Below are 20864 nucleotides of genomic sequence, written 5' to 3'. Positions count from 1 at the left end.
GTCAGAATCAGATCCTGATACTCACTTGTATTTGATCCAGGTTTTCTAAAGTACTAAATAAGTTTGTTTAAGGCCAGATCAGACTCACTTCCACTTTTGAATGATGAGCGAGGAAGCTAGCTACCCTGAAAATGAAGGCCGGAGGCAGAGACACAAAAGAACGAATGCACTGAAAAATATTAAACTAGAAAAATATTATGGAACACGCAGAAACAAACATTTTCCAAGTGCACAGTACTAATATAATATGAAAAGGCCATGATTTGCAGTTTATATGATGCTATCATCACATTTCAATAAAGAGAGGTTATTTGGAAACATTAAATGTGATTTACTGAGATTCAGTTAAAGTTTCTTAAAGTATTAGACTCAGATGAATCGTCAGAATCCCAGCAGTGAGAGGAGTTGGGAGAAGACTACTCAGAGTCTAAATGCTGATGAAGAAGAAGATGAAGACTTGGGTTGGCCTCCGAGTGACTGCGGTGAGGCAGAGATGTGGAGGAGGTTTGTTGCAAAGAATGACAGAAGAGCACTGAGATTTAAAGCACAAAGAATGGATTCTGATTGGCTCGCAGAAGGCAGGCAAGAAAATGAATGGACCAGAGTAATGATGTCAGAACACCCAGGAAAGCATGCAGAATGGGCCAGGATAGGGAGAATTTTTTGTTCCTGAAAAAGGAAACTCTGAATATTACGGAGCCCCGCAAGGGACATGGGAGATCTCGCAAAAGTTTTAGCCGCATTCGGAGGCCGCCAGCTCGAAGCCGACCGGGAGGTCGAGGCACGATGTGCCGGGAGAGTGTTGTCCCCCCCGGCTATAGTAGGTCTCGACCTCCCGTTAGCTTCGAGATGGTGGGTGTCAGACGTCTCCGAAAACGTCGGAGCACTTTTGCAAATATGTGATGTCTTGTAAATTGAGCAGATATTTGACGTTTACACAGCTACTTTCACGCCTCAAAATATCTTAAAAGTTTATTTTGTGACCCAGAAAGAGTAATATTACAACTAAGTAGCTGCCGCCATTGTTGGAATTCAACTTTTGCGAGATCCCGAGTTACCTTTGCGAGATCCCCAGTTTGTTTTGCGAGATCTCGCAAAAGTTCATCTTAATTTTTTTTTCTCCCATGTCCCTTGCGGGGCTCCGTAGAATATCACTTTTTCTCTGTTAGTTTTGTTTTTCTGCCAGCGTTCAGCAGCCTGCAGCGATTGCATTTGATGACTCATTTTTTCACAGACAATTATAAGTGCACTGATTGTAATGTTTGTGCAATCTGGTAAAAAAAAGAAAAAGAAAAAGATAATGATAATAATTTGATATATCTATAATTGTCATTTCCTGGTTTCTGAGTTACTTGAAAGCTTTTAAAAAAAGGAAAGTGGGGCGGTCATCTCTGAAAGCATCTCCCAACAAAAGATCCAAATGTAATCAGTCAACATGTCTCAGTATTAAATCGTGGATGTTGACACATATGATATGAATGCTGTGCAGTAGTAATTCAAAAAATACAATTCTTTCTTAATCTTGCATATGGCACATAAGAAAAATGCACACTGTAGATAAACCCCAAAGTAACACTTAAACCAAACTGGTAACAGTGTTATACTGTAACCAGGCCCTGAATGGCAAAACAGGAGAGCAGTGTGGGTGCTGACCAATATGGCTCCCTGTAAACTCTTTGGAACTGTTTTCCAAGAGTACCAAAGAGTTTTGTGCCAAATAACTGCTCTGGGGTCACCAGATTTGTTCATGCACCAGAGTCACTGCGGACCTAGTATTTGTTATTCTGCTAGACCGTGACTTTCTTTCTGGCTGTCTCCAGAATGCAGTGAAAGTCCCTACAGCAATTTATCTGATACAGAAACTGTTTAGCGTCTCTGTTACTGTTGAGCATTATTTTAATGTAAGGAACCATTTAATCACAGGGCCCACACATCCTGAAAGCACAGGACACCAGTGCTATCTAAGAGAAAGGAATACAAGTAGCTACACCAGCTGTGATGAGATGAACTGAGAAAACATTATGTGAGTTTAAAACCACTTGGGTCTCTGAAGCAGATAAAGATGGAGCACAAAGACCCAGCAAGGGTTAGTCCTCCAGATATTTTTTATTACTGGGAACAGAGTGAAACATATTATTAAAGTTTTGCACTTATTTTTAGTTTTTCATCTATATTAGCCTAATATAATTAAAGTGCACAATCAAGATCAACACAACAAGAGTCCAATTAAAAAGAACTCTACTGAAACTCCAGCGAGACTGCTGCTGGATATCACATCATTTTTTCACCCCATACAAGAAAATTTAAACAACTCTGATTTGTTTCGCAGTATACCGACAACACGATTGACCAGACAATCACCATATGATTATTATTATTCTACTAACTGATAGTTTACCATTAAAGATGGTAAATGGACTGGTTCTTATATATTTGCACTTTTCTGCTCTAACTGAGCACTCAAAACACTTTGAACAACTTGCCTCATTTGCCCATTCACACAAGCTATACATTTACACACATTCATACTCCAGTGGATGCATCGAAGAGTACCTTGGGGTTAGTATCTTGCCAAAGAATATTTGGGATCCAGACTGGAGCAGACAAGGATCAAACTACCAACTTTCCGATTACTAGGTTTCCTGCTCCACCATCTGAGCTACAGATGGCATTTGTTACCTTCAATTTCTCCACACACTGGGTATCCATCCAAAAGTGGCAGCAGACAAAAGAAAGATAAGATTTGTTATATTTTACATTATTTGATTAATTTACTCATGAGTGTACTTTTATTACTTAGTATTTTAATTACTGTCAATAAGGTGATGCTTTAAACACACACACACACACACACACACACACACACACACACACACACACATACATACATAAACTAATGATGGACCACAGCTAATAATCCTTTGCCTGCACAGACCTCCATCCACAGAAAATGGAAGTCTTTAAATTAAAGTCAAATTTGCTTTGTGAGCTCCCAGTAGCACCAAGATTTGGTCAAATAAATGGTTGGAAACATGGCAAACTCATCTAAAAAGAAAATATGTATTTTAAACAAGTTTAGATCTCAAACAATAAGAAATACCTTTACCTTAGATATCTGGTTTTATAAAGTTTGCATATTAAAACATGTCTTGTTATATATCTGGAGTTTCTCCTCGTTAGTCTGCTGCACTCATTTTGATAGAGAGCAACTTTAGCAGATTTTACATGTTGGATTTTATTTTCTACCTTCAGCTCCAGGAGTTCCTCTAAGTGAGCCACTTGTTCCTGCAGATGGAGAAAGCAGCTCCTTAATCATCTCATCTCTCAGCTGACCTTTTTCATTCTCTGCCTCCATTTTTATCCAGAGTGCCTGTAATTCTACATTGTACTCTTTCAAGTGGCGAGTCCGAGAGGCTGAGATTGAACGTTTAGTGTGTTAATTTGTCATATTAATCCCTTTCATTTTGAGATATCGAGAGGCAGACGATTCCTCACAACAATGCTTCAGTTTATTGGACCATTGCAGCACCTTGACTGTTTTCTTTTTCACTCATTCTTCTGTAGATTTGTTGCTGTGCTGGGAATCGTTGAACTGCAGATGTAGTTTTGTCTGAGCTTTAGCTGTCAGACAGATGGCCTCACATAAGCGTGAGAATATTTTGGTATACAGAGGACTTCATAGTCGATTCAATGACTACTAGGTGCCTAGCTCCTATGGTGTTTTCCCTTTGTACTGTTATGAATTTTATCTATCATTTTATCTACCATGCTAATTAGTCTTACTGAGCATTGCACAGTCTGACCTTGAGGTGTATTTGTTGGGATGTCCACTCCTGGGAAGGTTGGCAGGTGTCTTGAATGTTTTCTACTTGTGAATACTCACTGTAGTCTCACTGTAGAGTGATAAACTTTAAATAGTCTGAAAATGGATTGATTAGCCCATTACAGATTGATGGGCAACAACAATTACTTCTCTAAGATCACTGCTGATGGTTTTCCTCCTTGGCATTGTGTTCACACACACCGACTGCTCCAGAGGTGCAAAAACATCTGCTTCCAATTCTATTCTATTTGTGTAGCACCAAATTGCAACAGTCACTTAGAAGCACTTTATATTGCAAGGAAAAGAGCCGACAATAATACAGAGAAAATGCCAACAATCAGACCTATAAGCGAGTAAAGTAAACTAAAGTCTTATTTATAGCTCCTTTCAAGACAAAGATCACAAAGTGCTTCACAACAAAATACCAGAGCATAAAAACAGAAAAAAGAGCCAACTGAATGCAAGACGTTTCTTGAAAGAAACTACTGAGTGCACAGATCTCAAGCTCAGAGGGAGAGAGTTCCAGAGTTTGGAGGCCACTGTGACAAAAGCTCTGTCACCTTTAGTTTTCAGCCTTGTATGATGTACAACAAGTCGGCCCTGATCACATGACCTCGCAGACCTGCTCGGGACATATGGCAGTCCACTGATGTAAGCCGGTGCTTGTCCATGAAGAGCTCTGCAGATGTTCTATGCAGTTTTTTCTTAGACAAATGAACAGTGAGTTACAGTAATGCAAACATGATTAAATAAATACATGAATAATAATCTCCAGTCCAGAGCGTGACACTATGGTACTTAATTTGGCAAAATGTTTTAAGTGAACAAAAGTGAACCTGAGATTTGACGGGAACATCCAGAGTGGAAGCAGATTTAAAATTACCCCAAGGCGCCTGAGAGACAATTTAGCAGTTGTTGCAAGGGGACCATAACTCTGTCAGGGGCTCAAACCAGGACTTCCTTTTTATAACATTTTTTCATTAAGTTGGAGAAAGTTGTCAACTATCCAACTTTTAACAGTGTCTAAACACCTATTCAGGACTGCAGCTTAGAAACATCTGTGGGTTTAAAAGAGATATACTGAAAGTCAACTGAGTGGCAGTGATAGCAGTTGTCCTTAAAGGTGCTCAAAATGTGCTGAAGAGGGAGCAGATATGATAGAAACAATAACTAATACCTAGAATAGAAATTTTCTCAAATTTAGTCCAAATCAAGTCCAGAACAGAAACTTAAAATACCGGGTCAACAGCCCAGGATCGTGACAGAAAATAGGGAAAAAGTTGCAGTGATTTTTTTTTTTTTTTTAAATACGTGAAAACATACATGACAGTAGATGACATTAGGCATAAACACTGTTTGTATAATTCTAATGTGGATAAAGGTCAGCATTCTGTATGCCTATCTTTAATCCTCAATAAAGTAAGAACTGTCCCAGACAACGATTCTTGTCATTTCTTTAAGTAATCTTCAAGAATAGTTTCTTGAAAAGTTCCTTGAAGACATTCATGGCTCTTATTTGAATGTTGGTTTCCTTTTTATCTTATCTCTGTCAAGATGATTCCACACTGCTTCAGTAATGTTGATGTCCAGGATCTGGGGATGCCAATCCATGACTGGCAGTGCTCCATTGCATGCTTTTCCATCCTGGTAGGCTTTTGCTTTTGCTGCACTGGCAGTGTGTTTGGAATCACTGAAAAATAATGTACTTACTTAACATAAATTCATAACTTAAAAAGGCAAAACATTCAATTCCAAAACAATTCATTTTAAAAAATGTGCAATGCAAAAGTCCAAACAGATAAACAAGGGAAAAAAATAAACTAGAGAAGCCAGAAGATAATAAAAAGGAAGTATTTGGGTACAGGTGGCAGACAGATACATAAGCACTAATAAAGAAAATAGGAACCAGGTCAATTAAGATAATAGCAAGGCTGGGAAAAGAAACAAAGGAGGAAGGTTAAAACGCAGAAATGTGCATGAAAAAATACAACAGGAAGTAACCTTAAACAGGCACAAAAGTCAACAGAATCAAGCAAACAGCAGACGGCAAAAAAGAGAAACGAAAGCACATCGGAAGAAAAGGCCAAGATAAAAAAAAGAATTACAACTGAAATTATTTCTCAAAATATTTTATTTCTCTATTTAAAAAATAATAACATCAAATCTATCATTTTTGTGATGTAGGCTTCCTCTGAAACTTCTAGTGTTTTTAACACCCAGTTGTCCTTTTGCAGTTTTTTTAAAAGGCTGAACTGAAGACATGAAATGTGAAGGGCATTTCATGACATTTCAGCTCATGGAATAAACCTGCTTACCTCCACACACAGATTTATGTCATCAGCTGTCGGGTGAAATGGCTTTGTTCCTGGCAGAGTTGGAAAAATCTTTATTATTGGCTCTTGTGCCCATTTTTACTAAAGTGTTTCATTTCCATTTCTTAGTCTACAGGTTCAAGAACATCCACATCCATATGTTATTGAACACGGCCTGCATTCTTAATGGCCAGGCAGTATTGAGCATTAGGCGTTGAGCTACAAAAAGAACAGCAACGGGGGGGAAGACAGACGTTTTGACATTTAAAAAGCTAATTTTTTAACCTCCTGACAACCAAGTTTTTTGTTTGGAATACATTTTACATTTAATTTCTCCTGGTTATTTGAGAAAAACTTGGCCTGATTAGTTCTATTATTATTCTACTATTCTATTATTGTTTTTATTTATTTATTTTCTATTTATATGGAGACAGGAGGTCTCTATATTTAAGTAAATCATAAAACTGACTGTTTAAAAGTATGAAAGGTCATGAAAGGTAAAAAATTGCAGTTGCTACTTCCCCTGTTGTATACAAGAAACTGCTGGTTTGTCTCAATATTTGAATTTCAACTTTAGACCCTGTCAGCTGTTTGCATTAGCTTGCTTTGGTGTGTTGCAGCTTAACATGTTCAAAAGTTCAAAATAAACTTCAGAACCAGGTTTACCAGGTTGAATTTACCTGCCATAATTTGGTAGGAAAACTTGCTCGTGACTCATTGTGTTTCCATGTTTTCTGTTTGTGTTCTTAGAAGATGATTGCAATAATTGGGTGAATAATAAAACATTAAAACAACCTACACAGAAGACGTTCAGGTATCTTTGACTTGTGGCAGAACCAAGCTCTACAGATCGAATCACTGCAGCAGAGTCGCAGGATCTCATTCATTCTGAAAACTAAGCCGCCCTCTTTTGTTGTTCTAAGTGGCTAAAAGCCTTTTACAAAGCACAGTGGCTGCAGGTGCCCATGACTACTGCTCACACATGACCAGGATGTAAACATGGAATTTTAGCTCGCAGCACAGTGAATCACTACAAACAAGCCTTTTGTAATGGTTCAGTCACGCATTTGTAATGAAAAGCCATTAAGGATTAAATGAAGCATATTAGAAGTACACATGCTAGGGCAGTAACACAGATTCACAATGAAAGATGAACAGAAAGAAAGGGGGTGAGGGGGAAGGAAGACTCATAGGTGCAACTGTGGAGAGAAAATTAATTGTGAGGAAAGATGTTTGTGCAGGATCCCAAGTAATATATAAAAGTGACTCATAAGGACGTTTAAAAAAAAGTCAGTGCAACAGCTTAAATTTAAAGGTGATATTTATTGTACCCAACCTTCTTTATAAATTGCAGTTTTATTTTTAAGACTATCTTCCTAAATAAAAAAAATTCCAATATAAAATGTGCGGTAAGAAGAAGATGAGCGATCCTTCTTTTTCAACAAGAAAGAAAGATCTAACCTTATTGTACATTCAGATCTCCTTACGGGAATCAGTAACATCCTTGGGAGTTACTCTAAAGTAAGCCTCAGTTTAATATAAAATATTGGTGCATCTTTTCAGAAACAGTTCTCGCTTTATTATAGCTGAAGGTCTTTATTGCTCTTTAAAAGGTAACATTGATCAGCCACAATACTCAAACCAGTGGAAGGTAAACCACATAAAACTGATTTAAGGAAAACCTTGGGTCATGGTGTTCATGTGTCACCAGCCACAATAACAGCACTACCCAGTGATAGTTAGAAAGATGATGTGCACCATCACACAGAAAAACCTGCCCAGAAACAGTTTTAGTAAAGGGCATTGATACCCATCCCAGGATTCAGGGATATACCAAGGTAGGTAGGTAGGTAGAGTTCTTGAAATTACTGTAACTTTTGAATCTACAAGCCACAACAGGGCTGTGGATAGCTGGAGACTATAGGCATTATGTCCATGATTTTTGGTCATTTGGTTGAATTCAGACCTGCTGTGAAATCAATGACACAATCAAAGTGCAGCGCAGCTTTTAGCCCACCCAATTGATCCAAGCTACTGTGAAAAATATCCTGTGGTTTTCCTGTGTCAAAGACATACTCAGGTTTGTAAAAAAAAAAACTGGACAGACAGGCGCTATTAAAATGTAACATAGTTTGTTCTGTAGCTGCTAAATGCTTCAGAACATGCAACTACAGAACATACTGTAACATGGTTTTTAGAGCTATTTGCTGAAAAAGTGTGACAACATAGAGTGGATAAAGACTAGAAAGTGGATGAAGAACTATGAGCTGAATGGTTTTAGGACTCTTTGCAGACTTGGGATGAAATGTGCAGCAGGATAATAGTTATCTCTGGATTCATCACAGTGAAAAACACTTTCTTATATCAGTTGTAACTACTGCAGAGGCAAATATAAAATAAGGTTGACATTTTTCTGTCTTTGTAGAGTGTGATTTTTTTAAGACAAATACACACACACACACACACACACACACACGTGTACTTTAAAAACAAGTTTCATCAGTGGGTGAAAAGAAACTATTTAACTAAAAAAATAAAGTAAAACATAATTTAATTGTTAATTGTTCGTTTTTCTTTAACATAGCGATGACTCGTTGTGTAAACCTTCAGACTTACTAGGCTTGCATTTTTTTTTGTAAGTACTGTGTAATCAGTTTCATATTCCCTTTTGTTCCTGTTTATGTAACAAACGCAAATGCATTTGTTGGTTCTGAAGCTAGGATAGTACGTCAACAGTGTTCTACAGTAACTACAAAAGGGTGTGTGAGCAATGCTTCTGTCAGACACGTTCAGCTGTAGGATGTCACTCGGTTGTGTATAAAAACATCAGTTCAGACCTGAAACCTCCAAGAAAAGATAAAAGAGAACTAGTGAGACTAACTTTTGATTTCGGAGGTGAGAGCAGAACGGATGTGCCAGGCAATTTTGCACCTGCTGATCTTGATGACACTCAGCTGTCACTCTTTGGCTGAAAATGAGACAAATGTCACCTGTCCAGAACACCAAAGGGCTTTCGGGGGCTCTTGCTTTGAATTTGTGGGTGTCCGGCGCTCTTTTTTCAGTGCTCAAGCTTGGTGTGAGGGGAATGGAGGACACCTTGCTTTTATCCCTGACGAGGACACCCAGTACTTCCTTGAGAGACACATGGACACTAAGGAAGACTTTTGGTTTGGTGTGGCACCATCTGCTGAAGGTAAGAAGTCACACTTGTTTTTATTGTTAGTGGATATTTCCCAGCAGACCTCTACCTGATGACTTTAAATCAAACATTAACAACAAAACGTTTGCATGGACGAACTGTGCATCAGTTCCAAAACTAAACGACCAAAGACGCCTTTTTCTTACTGCACTGATAATGCTCTCTTCTCCTGTGGTTAGAAAATCAATCAGAAAATCAATTCTGTATCTCGGATGGTGGAGAATGCTCAGATTAAACACGACACAATACAAAGAGCTAGGAAATCAGCAGTCTGACAAATTATGGTAAATTTGCTCCCACTGAGATTTTCACAGCATAGAGAGAAATGGCTTCATATAACACACTGATTGAGAATTCTGCACAAAGTAAAAATATAAAGTACACTTAAAAAACAACAACTTACACCCACCAGGTTAGCAGTTGGAGTCAACTTGGACCACAGTTTATAATAATAAACTTTTTGTAAGCTCCAAATGGTAATAGAAACTGAATGAGCTCTGCTCTAGATGCATTATTGATGCGTGTATGTTCATCAGTGGGCTTTTTGGCTTTTTTGCATCATCAGGTCATCTCTCTTGGCTCGATGGTTCACCTGTCACATATTCAAAGTGGGTGAGCAGTCCAGAGCCTGGAGCAGCTTGTGGCTACATACTGAGAAACTCGGGCTTTCACTGGGAGGCCAGAAACAACTGCAGCAAAAACCGGAGTTTTATTTGCCAGTTTGGTAAGTATTCTGACGAAGACTGTGTTGCACACTGAATCACTCCATACGAAGAATTACTTTTTGCACTGCCTTGTAATCTTTTCAGAGTCTGGGAGAACCATTGTGTGTGAGGGTCGTAACACCACTCTGCAGTGTGGTTCGGGTCAGGTGTTAATGATAGACGGTGGCTTCTATGGTCGTAAGAGTATTCATTACTGTCGATCCAAGTTCCCTCCACCAGCATCCCCACAACATGAGTGCAGCTGGGCGGACGCTGTAGAATCAATTACAGGTAAAACATGGTCAAATGGCGTCTGAGTGCAGCAACTACAGAGATAACTTCATCATTATTTTGTTGTTGATCTTGTAATTCTAATTTATGTGCGAGCGGTCTAATCTGCACAGTAATCATAGCGTCATAATGGTCCCTCTCATTAAACCTGCTGAACTCGGGTAGGAAAACAAACACTCGCACCTTATAAAAGGTTCTGCATGAATGAAAACTGTGGTGAAATTCTATCCACATAGAAGCCTTATCTCTTATATCACAAAGAACACACTGTCTCACTGGAGCCCCTTCTTTGTAAAGATAATTGCCCATCGGGACATTTACGTAAGAACGTAAACAATAATGGCTTAAAAGCTTAATTGTCAGTAAAGATACATAGATGATTTCCATCTATCAGAGTAAATATTGACTTTTGAATTTAACTGATGACTGAAGCAGGCTGCCGTTTGTCATCGTTTAACGTTGATTCCATTTCATCCTGTTCGGGCACTGGGAGGACTTTTCAGCATGCATTGTGGTTTAGAGAGCATTCACATTTTTAAACTGCACATCAACTCTATAGCATCTTTAGTGACGTACAAAATCATTAAACACATACAATAAAAAGCACATTTCTACATATGAATTAGCACCAGGCACTGTCCCACCTTTTATCTACTATGCTGGGGATATGCCTCAGCTAAAATGACTGACTAACTGCAGACCACCATTCAAAGTATCTGCCTTTTATCGGGCTTTACTGACTATTTTTACAGCATAATTTCCACGTCCATAAGTCTGGGAAATCTTCTGGTGTTCCTTGTCAAAATTAGAACAACCAGAAACCAGATATGGTCCAATCAAATCATCTTTTTAAGACAGCTTACCTGTAAAAATTCAGTTCAATTTAATTCAATTTAGTTTTATTCCTATAGTACCAAATCACAATAACAATCACCTCAAAGTGTTTTATATTGTCAGATAAATATATACAGAGAAAACCTCAACAATCACATGAGCCCCTGTGAGCAAGCACTTGGTAACAGTGGGAAGGAAAAACTGACACAAGCAGTTTGGGGTGAGAGGAAAGAGACAGGACAAAGACACACAGTGGAAGAGCGCCAGATATTAATAATAATAACAACTAATGATTAAATGCAGTGAGGTGTATAAACAGATAGAGAGTGAACAAAGGTGACTGAAGAAGAAACACCCAGTGCATCATGGGAATCTCCCAGCAGCCTACACCTATTGCAGCATAACTAAGGGAGGATTCAGGGTCACCTGGTCCAGCCCTAACTATATGCTTTAGCAAAAAGGAAAGTTTGAAGCCTAATCTTAAAAGTAGAGATAGTGTCTGTCTCCTGAATCCAAACTGGAAGCTGGTTCCACTGAAAACTGAAGGCTCTGCCTCCTATTCTACTTTTAAATACTCTAGGAACAACAAGTAAGCCTGCAGTGAGAGAGCGAAGTGCTCTAATAGGGTGATATGGTACTACAAGGTCATTAAGATAAGATGGGCCCTGATTATTCAAGATCTTGTATGTGAAGAGCAGGATTTAAAAACCCTTTAATCTTTGTCTTGATGCATGCTCAATCATCCAGGTAAGTAAATTCCAAAAGTTGATTCTGTTCATCTGGACGTAGCGTTTTCAGTGGGAGAAACTTTTCGTCACTCATCCAAGTGACTTCTCTCGGCTGACTGCAGGTTTCCAACCTTATAAACAGTACATTTGCACAGTGACTGAAACTAGCACCACTGAATGAACCTTCAAGGATCTGGTGAGAAACATAGTGTACGCTGTTAAGTGCCAGGAGGATTGCCAGGATTTATACATCTGGGAAACCAAACAACCTCTGGCAAAGCGGATGGCACAACACAGAAGAGCTACCTCATCAGGCCAGGACTCTGCAGTCTATTTACACCTACAGGCCAGTGGACACTCTTTCAATGATGAGGATGTACACATCCTGGACAGGGAGGAACGCTGGTTTGAGCGCGGAGTCAAGGAGGCCATTTATGTGAAAAGGGAAACTCCATCTCTGACTCGAGGAGGGAGCCTAAGGGTACATCTGTCACCATCTTACAATGCTGTGATTGCAGCCATTCCCCAACTCTCTGTGAATAGGACTCATGGCCATTGATCAGTGTTCTTTGATTAGTAGTTGTTGATCAATGGTCATGACAATTTGCATATTAATGATCAAGAAACTGACCTCACAGCCCATTGTTCATTCAGTGGTGCTAGTTTCAGTTATTGTACAAATGTACTGTTTATAATGTTGGAAACTTGCAGTCAGCTGAGACTAAAGAAGTCACCTGGGCGAGTGACGTTTCTTCCGCTGAAAACGCTACGTCCAGATAAACAGAATCAACGTTTTAGGCCATCGATCTTTGGTAAAGCCAAATAGTAGATGTGTACACGGCGAAAAAGATACTGGCTATATTCTTGTTTCTTGTTGTTATATTGGCATAACTAACATTTGCAGTAAATGCACACACATTTGGCAGATTTTCGATGATTTTAAATTGGCCCTCAGCATGAATGTGAGCATGTCTCTCTGTTAGACCTGATACAGACTGTCAGGGTACCCCGTCTTTTGCCCTGAGACAGCACCCCTTTAACCTTGAATTGGACAATGGATGGATGGATAATTATCATTAAAAAAATGTGACATGAACACAGCATATCGGCACACATCGGTGCTGCTGTTTCTCTTGCAGCCCAGTCACTGCATTAAAATGTTGATATTGTTCATTTCTACAAACCATAAGTATAATCTCAAGTTTATCACAACTCTTTTCATATTGTTTTGCTTCTCAAGATTATGAAGCCCCTCTCTGTGGGTGAGCTTGAAGGGATTTATTTGCCTTTGATTTTGGTAGCTAAGAAGCATATTGTCGTCAAAGCATGAACTAAGATGTGAACAGGCAAAACTTTCCACACTGCTGAAACCACTGGAGCTTACATGTGTGTGTGTGCGTGTGACAGTGTGTGCTAGCAGCAGCTAATTATATTCTTCATGTGATTCCCAGCTCGTTGCCACGGCCGACAGGTCTGCCAGATCGCTGAAGTTGCGAACTCCTTTGCTGACCCTTGTCCTCAGCTGAAGAGCTACCTGTCTGTGGACTACCACTGCAAAGACGGTAGGTCACGGTTCTGTGCTCAGGTTAATTTAATTTTTTTTCTCTAAAGTGGAATCACACTTCCTAAATCCATTAAGGGCAGCGTGTGTCTGTTCTTTTCCATCCCATCTGTTTAATTTTCCCACTTTGTTTCCCTCATTAGTTAGAATAGAGTAGTTAGGAGCCAGTAAAGTGTTAGAATAAGATTAAGTATCGCTGATGATGCTTGATGTAGGTGTTAGAACCCCAATGAAAAAATGCTGCCAATCTAGCTCTCAAAACATTGCCAATAAATTTCTTCACACTCTGTGGCTTATTTCACTTCTGGCGAGTGTGAAGATAAAAAATATGGCTCACAAAGACTTAAAGTTCTCCCACTTATTATTAAAACAGCATTATTTACCTCAAACAGCAGAAAGACAGTTGTAAAAATGTTTCAGAAATAAAACACTTTACTTCATAGTAGGAAGATTAACATAACTTTATCATTTCATGGAGGTCTGAGTTTGTCTCCATCGGTAGCAGCGTCTTGTCTCTTTAGCAAAGGAAACATGTCATGTGCTTGTCGTGTATCATAATTCACATTTACTAGCTGATCCCACATCCTCATTTTAGGTTTGGAAGCGTTTTTTAGTAGATAAAGGCGAATGGCTTAATCAAGAACTGAGCTGCAGTTTGGGGAAGGCATCAATAGGTACTGGCGGCGGCTCCCGGGCCTGGCAGATCCCGATGTACTAATGACAACTGAAGAAGTGAAAGAAAAAAAGGGGGAAGGAGGGTGGGGCACAAAAATGAGAACGAACATCTCGTAGAACTGGGGGGTCATATATAGATAAGACCCGGAAGGGGTGTGTTTGGAGCCTTGGTCCCGCTCCTGAAATTCAGATAAATTATCTCCAATTGTTTTTCCAAATTTTTGATGAGCAATTTAAAGTTTCACTCAGAAACAGGAGCACAGTCTCTTCTCATCACTCTCATACTTTACTGGAGTTCTTGGACAGAACAGATGCATTGTTAATGTTAATAGCATCGTAAATAGAAACATCTTTGGTGAAAAAGGACTAGCTGTACTGAGGGGTTTTTTTCTTTTTATTTGGCAGCAGCAGCTGTTCAGGTAAATGTCAAGCAGTTAATCCAAGCTTCACATTGAAATTCATTTCATATGTTTCACTGACAAGTTATATTATAGGTCAAACTATCAGACACGGTCTGCTTCTACAGTGACCCTTATCTCAACATGGGTAGATTCAAAATGGAAAGATTCCTCAGAGACGTCGGGCCATTTTGACACGATAGCATCACGCAGCTGCTGCAGCTGCACATCTGTGATGTGAACATGTTCACCACATCTAAAAGGTGCTCCAGTGGATTGAGATCTGGTGACTGTGGAGGTCCTGGGAGTGCAGTGAACTCGTTGTCATTCTCAGGACACAAGCTTGAGCTGATCTGAGCTTTGTGGCATAGTGTGTTAACCTGCTGGAAGCCACCAGCAGTAGATGATACACTGTGGTTACAACAGGATGGTCACCAGTGATTCTCCGGTAGGCCTTGGCATTTAAGGATGCTCAGTTGGTACCAAGGGGCCCAAAGTATGATAATAAATTATCCCCCACAGCATTACCTGAACTGTTGACTCCATCATTTCATGTTGTTTGCACCAAATTCTGATCCTAACATCCGAATGTCACAGCAGAAATTGAGACCTATCAGACCAGACAGTGTTTTTCCAACGATGAGCCTGTGCAAACTCTAGGCTCAGTCATGTTACCTGTACCTGACAGGAATGGCTTACACCAGGGGTGTCACAGATAAGGCTGGAGGGCCAGAATTGGCCGGGCAAAGATGACAATCTGTCCTGCTGGAAGGCTTTAGGAAATGTGACAGAGTACATAGATTTTGAACTCTTGGCTGTGTTGTCATAACTTTTCCTACTGATAAAGACTGAACTCCCATTGGCAATCATACAACACCAAAGTGTTTAAGCAATAGATAAACGATTAAATAACAAAAGGTTCCAGTTTTCCCACTATCTACTTTAGAAAGTTGAAACTAAACCAGCCTACTGGCATCTTTGGAATATAGTCAAACTGGGAGATTTGTGCCCCAGCAAGATCTGGAGAAGCTCACTCAGGTCTTTAATTCGTGTAGAGTTTAGTACTGGAGTGCTGTTTTTGAAAACACTATGAGACAGCTAGTTAGTTCAAAATGCGACTGAACTCCAATTCTCAGCTCCCTGCATTTTTAATTTAAAGTAATTTCGGTTGTTTATAAATCATTAAATGGCATGGACCCCAAAAATATATATGATCAGCCAAGTTTATCAGTCCCATTAATCCTAACAAAAAAAAGTACAAACCAATCTATAGTTGACAACAAAGGCTGCATTTCCAGTTTATTTCTTCGGGCTGTTTTCTTATTTTTTGCTCAGATCACATTAAAATCAGATCATGTTCCTGCATTAAATAACCTCTATGGTATCTGTGCTTCTATCTGTTGAGATCATGTGCTGGTCTATTTTTTGCTTGCTGGGCTACAAGCGCTTTGTAACATTTCTGGTCATCCTCCCACACCACAGGGCTCGCACTGTCAGTGAATCCCACTGCTGTGGTTCTTGGTGACGTCAGAATCCACGTGAAGTGGCTTTTACATTCACCTCTGACAAACCTTAGCTGCAGAGTGAACACAGGAGATGGCCATGTAATTAATTTGAACAATCCAAAAGGGTGAGTATCAACATTAATAATCTTTAGGTTTTTTCAGTCATGAGTTTAAAGAACATTTTCTGCATTATTTTCCACATGAGTTTAGTTATTTTTGTGTAGGTGTCAAAGTTTTGTTTTTGCCTTCTATCCCACTTTCTTGTTACTAAGTTTTGCACATCCTTGATTCCTTTCCTTGGCATCCTCTCAGTGCACTTAGTCCATCGTACCTGAGACACGAGCAGAGGAGATGAGGATGAAAAAGGAGGAGCAAGGAGTCTGAGACAGCTTTGCTCCAGGCTGCCATTTAAAAGCAATGACAATTAAATTTATGTGGCACAGCTGCTTCCTCTGCAAAGCAGTTATTTCTTCTTCGATATGGAAAAAAAATTCTCATTTTTTGTGTAGACTCCCAGTTTGAGGATAGTTTGTATGTTACAGAGGTGTAGCACTCCTCATTCACGCATCACAGCAGGAAAAAACAAGTTTTGCAAATGATAGAACTGCGAATATACAACTGTAGCTCCTTGGACAAGCCTCCTCTCTGCTCAACAATGTGAGAGAGCCTTCAACAAACTTTAATCAGACTGATTTCCAAGTCACAGACGAGAGGATAGGCTGAAATAGGCTCCACCCTGATTTGGACAAAAGGAGGAAAATGGATGGAGGGATGACAGATGAGACAAAGATGCACAAAGTAGAGAAATGAAAACTGCCCCATCACTCCTATCACTGTGTCAAAATCACCTGCCAATTGTCTTCAGTCCATCTGGCGGGTGAATTCACCAGATGGACTGATCAATCCAATCAATCTACTCTGTTTCCAGTTTCCTGCTCGCCAACACCCAGCTCACCTCCTGCTGATTCTCAAATACATCCCATTGGCTTTTTGTGCTTTTACATACTACATTTGTGTGGGTGTGTGCGTGGGACTTTCATATAGAAATGAACATCTGTTAGATTCAAGCTCATTCTTAATCAGTTAATCAGCGGTGATTACATCTGTATTTCCTGTTTTTGGAGGGCACAGTTTCAGTTTTAAATCCTGTGTCTGCGGCGACAGTCACTGCTGTACTGGTAGTAATGCCTTTTACGTCAGCCAGCAGTAATTTGTTTACCAGAGCTGACAAGGCGCACAGCAACAGAAACATTACAGCACCTAGAAGTAGGATGCAGCCTAGGAACCATGCCAGAGAAGGTTTTGACGCTTCAGCTATAAAAGGCTCAGCACTTAGAAGAAGCAGTGCAGTCTACAAAATAAATAAAAAATCAGTCAACAGTTGAGCGTGTCATGAGCCTGCGTCAGCACTGTTTGTGTAATCGGTCTCACTGCTCTGAGATGTGACAACAGGAGCTTGGTGAAAGTTTAACAAAGTAAAGTTCACTATGAAAGTGTGAACCACAACAACCCATTATATCTTTAGCTGGATACAAACAGGCACACTGCACTTCAGTTGGACCATGCTGCTATCAAAGTCATCTGTACAAAAGCTGGAGGAAAGTTGTGTACCATCTCCATCAGCGTTATAAGTTACCTGAATCTGTAAACCTTAAGAACAGGTCACATATTGATAATCTGCAAGATGTCTTACTTTGCAAGGAAAGGGATGTTTTAAAAATTGAAAGTTTTTATTTATAAATGTTTTTTGAATGCCAAATGGAAATTATATAACGAGCAGCCACTTTCAGTAAAGGTATTGGGAATAAATGCAGGCATGATCAGTTATATTTGAAGAACTGGAGGAGAACACTTGCATTATTCACCCAATTTCTCCCATTTAAATCGCCAAAAAAAAACCCTAAAAAAAAGTATTAGAAGTTTTGTGTGTAACGTCCAGAAACCCATTATGATATACTCACAGGCATTAGGTGAACTTGTATGTTATATCCTTGCGCTTCTTTGCAGGAAAGTGTTAGTAAAAATGGTGATCAGTCACAAGACTCTCCTGTAATTCCTGTTGCACAATTGTATTTACTGTGATCATGTGTAGTACAGCAGCTGAAAGATCAGTAACATGTACCATGTTAGTACCAGGTAGTGTTTTGTGGCATGATAGCATTTATAGCATCATGTTAGTTGGTTTAATAATTTAGCAAACTAAAACAAGGCTGCTTTGCTTGTGTAGCGATGGGCAATAAAAAGAAAACTGCACCCCAGCAAATAATACGTCAAACATTAATTAGATTGTAAATTAAGTAAGGCACAGAAATGGTGATGAGGAAGAAATGTGATGTCACATTAATCTAAGAGTTCAAGATAAATCTGTGTATCAAATGACAGGTGATGGAGGTGGTAGGAAACAAAACCAAGAAGGTAATTAGAGTTAAAAGATTTAACAGATTTAAACACAAATTAGATTTTTTTGGCCATGATAAACATTACACAAACTCATACAGGCCTGTGAAAAACGTAGTATACCCTGAGTGCTTCCATGGAATTAAGAGAGTAACTTGCAGCTAGGTGCTGCTGATTAGATGCACTTGATTAACGATCACAGGATTGAATGTCTCTGCCAATTTACCCAAAGGAGACTGCGCAAAAATAATAAAAACATTCTACTGTAAGACTCCACAGGTCTCAGGCCACATGCTAACGTTCATAACATTAAAATTCATGACAGAATAATTCGAAGAAGCATGGCTTGCTTTGAAGGGTTGCCAGGAGAAATCATCTTCTCTCTAAAAGAACATGGCAGCACGGTGTATGTTTGTACAAACCGCATAATTTCAGAAACAATGTCCTTTGACCAGATGAGACCAAATTGGAGATGTTTGGCTACAATGCACAGCCACCTATTTGGTAGAGCCCAAACATATATCAGCATATCGGGACATCACACCTCCTACCAGCTGTCAAGCAAAGTGTTGGAAGGCTGATGATTTGGGCTTGTTTTGCACCCATGGGATCTGGGCACTTTGTACTCAGCGAGTAGCTGGTGAGTTGCTACAATCTGCAGGTAACTGTGGTGATGTGCAAGCAATCCAAAGCAACCATGAGAAAATTTTTAGTGCATCACCCTTTTTCTGACAGATTTTGACTACCAGCAAACTCACCATCGAGTCAGGAATAGAGATCTTCCTGGAGTGACCTTGGGTTCAGTGTTGTTGGTCAGTTGGGAACAAGCACATGCAACATCCTTTGAATTTGCACTTTCAACTAAAGTACCAAAGTCTTTCAGTGATATCAGACAGCATTTTGTTAAAGACTTAAGAGTCAGGAAAGATTTCATTTTTATGACACATTACACCATTACACTGGGATTAAAACCATTTGATGCTAATGGATGTTTGTTTAATTTGATTTTGATGCACTTAATGGTTGTGTGACATATCTGAAATAGTGTTACTCAAAAGAACACGCTGATTCCTGTTTTTGAATTTTCTCAGGTTGGAGAACAGTGTGGTGCACAAATACACTCATCCAAGTACCTTTATTGTGGCAGCTGAATGCACTTGCAGTGAAATGCACATTACAGCTCAGAAAATAATTACGATTCAAGAGCCTGTAGCAAAGATCGGTGTTATCAAGTGCTATGCTGGAAACCTGTCTTTTTATGAAACCAACTGCAAAGCCCTGTATGGAGAAGCCTTTCAGATTCAAATGGAAGTAAAAGCAGGTAGGTACCAAAGTGAACCTAATATAAAATAATTAATTTGAAATTTTGACATCTCTACATAACAGCATTGGCTTTAGTTTGAGCATATATTTTTTTTCTTTTCCCAAAATCATGTTTTGACTTTTACTGTCATTTAAGTTTTATTTGTTTTCTATTCTTTAGGTACGAATGTGACCTACAGAATCGAAGCTGATGAAAAGTCTTTGTCCGGTTTATCTGTGGTCAGAGGAACTGAACCCCAGAACGTCACAGTAACATCAGAAATGGTGACACGGCTCGGGTCTGGCTGCCACCGTCTGACACTTTATGCGTCTAACACGGTCACATTCCTTGAAGTGTCCAAAGACCTGCAGGTACAGTAAATCAAAATCAAACTAATACTGTTCTTTTAGTACAACAGTAACAAAAACAATGATGTATCATCCCCAGGTTTCTATTGAGCATGGTGATCATATGAATAAAGAATTTGAGTACTGATTGAAAAATTAGACTGTTTAAAATTATTAATTAAATTTAACCTTTAATTATAAAACTTCTTTAAGATAATTAGGGAAATATCTGTGAACACGAGAACATCTCTCTAAATTTAATTCACAATTATTTCTTTTTCTTTTTTTCATACCAACTAGTGCTGGGCGATATGGAAAAAATATTTATCACGATATGAATTATTTTATATCACGATAACGATATATATCACGATATACCACCTGACCTGTGGTCATCTGGAAAGTATGCAGTCTTTAAACAGCGAGTGGAGAGGGTGCAGTCTTTGTTTTGAATTACTGTAAAGCATGTCGCAAATCCGGGTGCACGTAAAGCAGCACCATGTTGCAAAACCACAAGACAGAGTTTCTTTGCGAAAAATATCATTTTTTAATACTTTATTTTCTCTTGTTAAGAGTATGTATAGTGAGAAGACAACACTAATATATTTGCACAGGCTATTTAACCCTTTAAGACCTACCATAGAACCAAGTCCGCCAGAGCTTATCTTTACATTTATTTATTTTGAGTGTCTTCTTAGTTTTATTTTTGAGACACACAATTTTTTATATACTACAGGAAAAATAAAAATAAATAAATGCAAATTTGCAAAAACACAGCATGTGCATC

The 20864-nt window shown here is 39.1% G+C and overlaps 1 protein-coding gene across 1 annotated transcript in view; it reads left to right on the top strand.

Annotated features, from left to right (window-relative positions):
• Nucleotides 1-373: 373 nt before the first annotated feature.
• Nucleotides 374-20864, top strand: part of LOC134646383 (polycystin-1-like protein 2) — a 54200-nt gene continuing 33709 nt past the window's right edge. Inside the window, exons 1-7 of the mRNA XM_063500264.1 lie at nt 374-504; nt 9198-9328; nt 10144-10329; nt 13343-13453; nt 16008-16155; nt 19519-19748; nt 19911-20101. Coding sequence (XP_063356334.1) covers nt 374-504; nt 9198-9328; nt 10144-10329; nt 13343-13453; nt 16008-16155; nt 19519-19748; nt 19911-20101 — 1128 coding nt within the window. The remainder of the gene's footprint in view (nt 505-9197; nt 9329-10143; nt 10330-13342; nt 13454-16007; nt 16156-19518; nt 19749-19910; nt 20102-20864) is intronic.

Source organism: Pelmatolapia mariae, linkage group LG16_19 (genome assembly GCF_036321145.2).
Source record: "Pelmatolapia mariae isolate MD_Pm_ZW linkage group LG16_19, Pm_UMD_F_2, whole genome shotgun sequence".
Taxonomy (NCBI): domain Eukaryota; kingdom Metazoa; phylum Chordata; class Actinopteri; order Cichliformes; family Cichlidae; genus Pelmatolapia; species Pelmatolapia mariae.
Note: the sequence above shows the minus strand (reverse complement) of the source record. Positions and strands in the feature narration are given on the sequence as shown.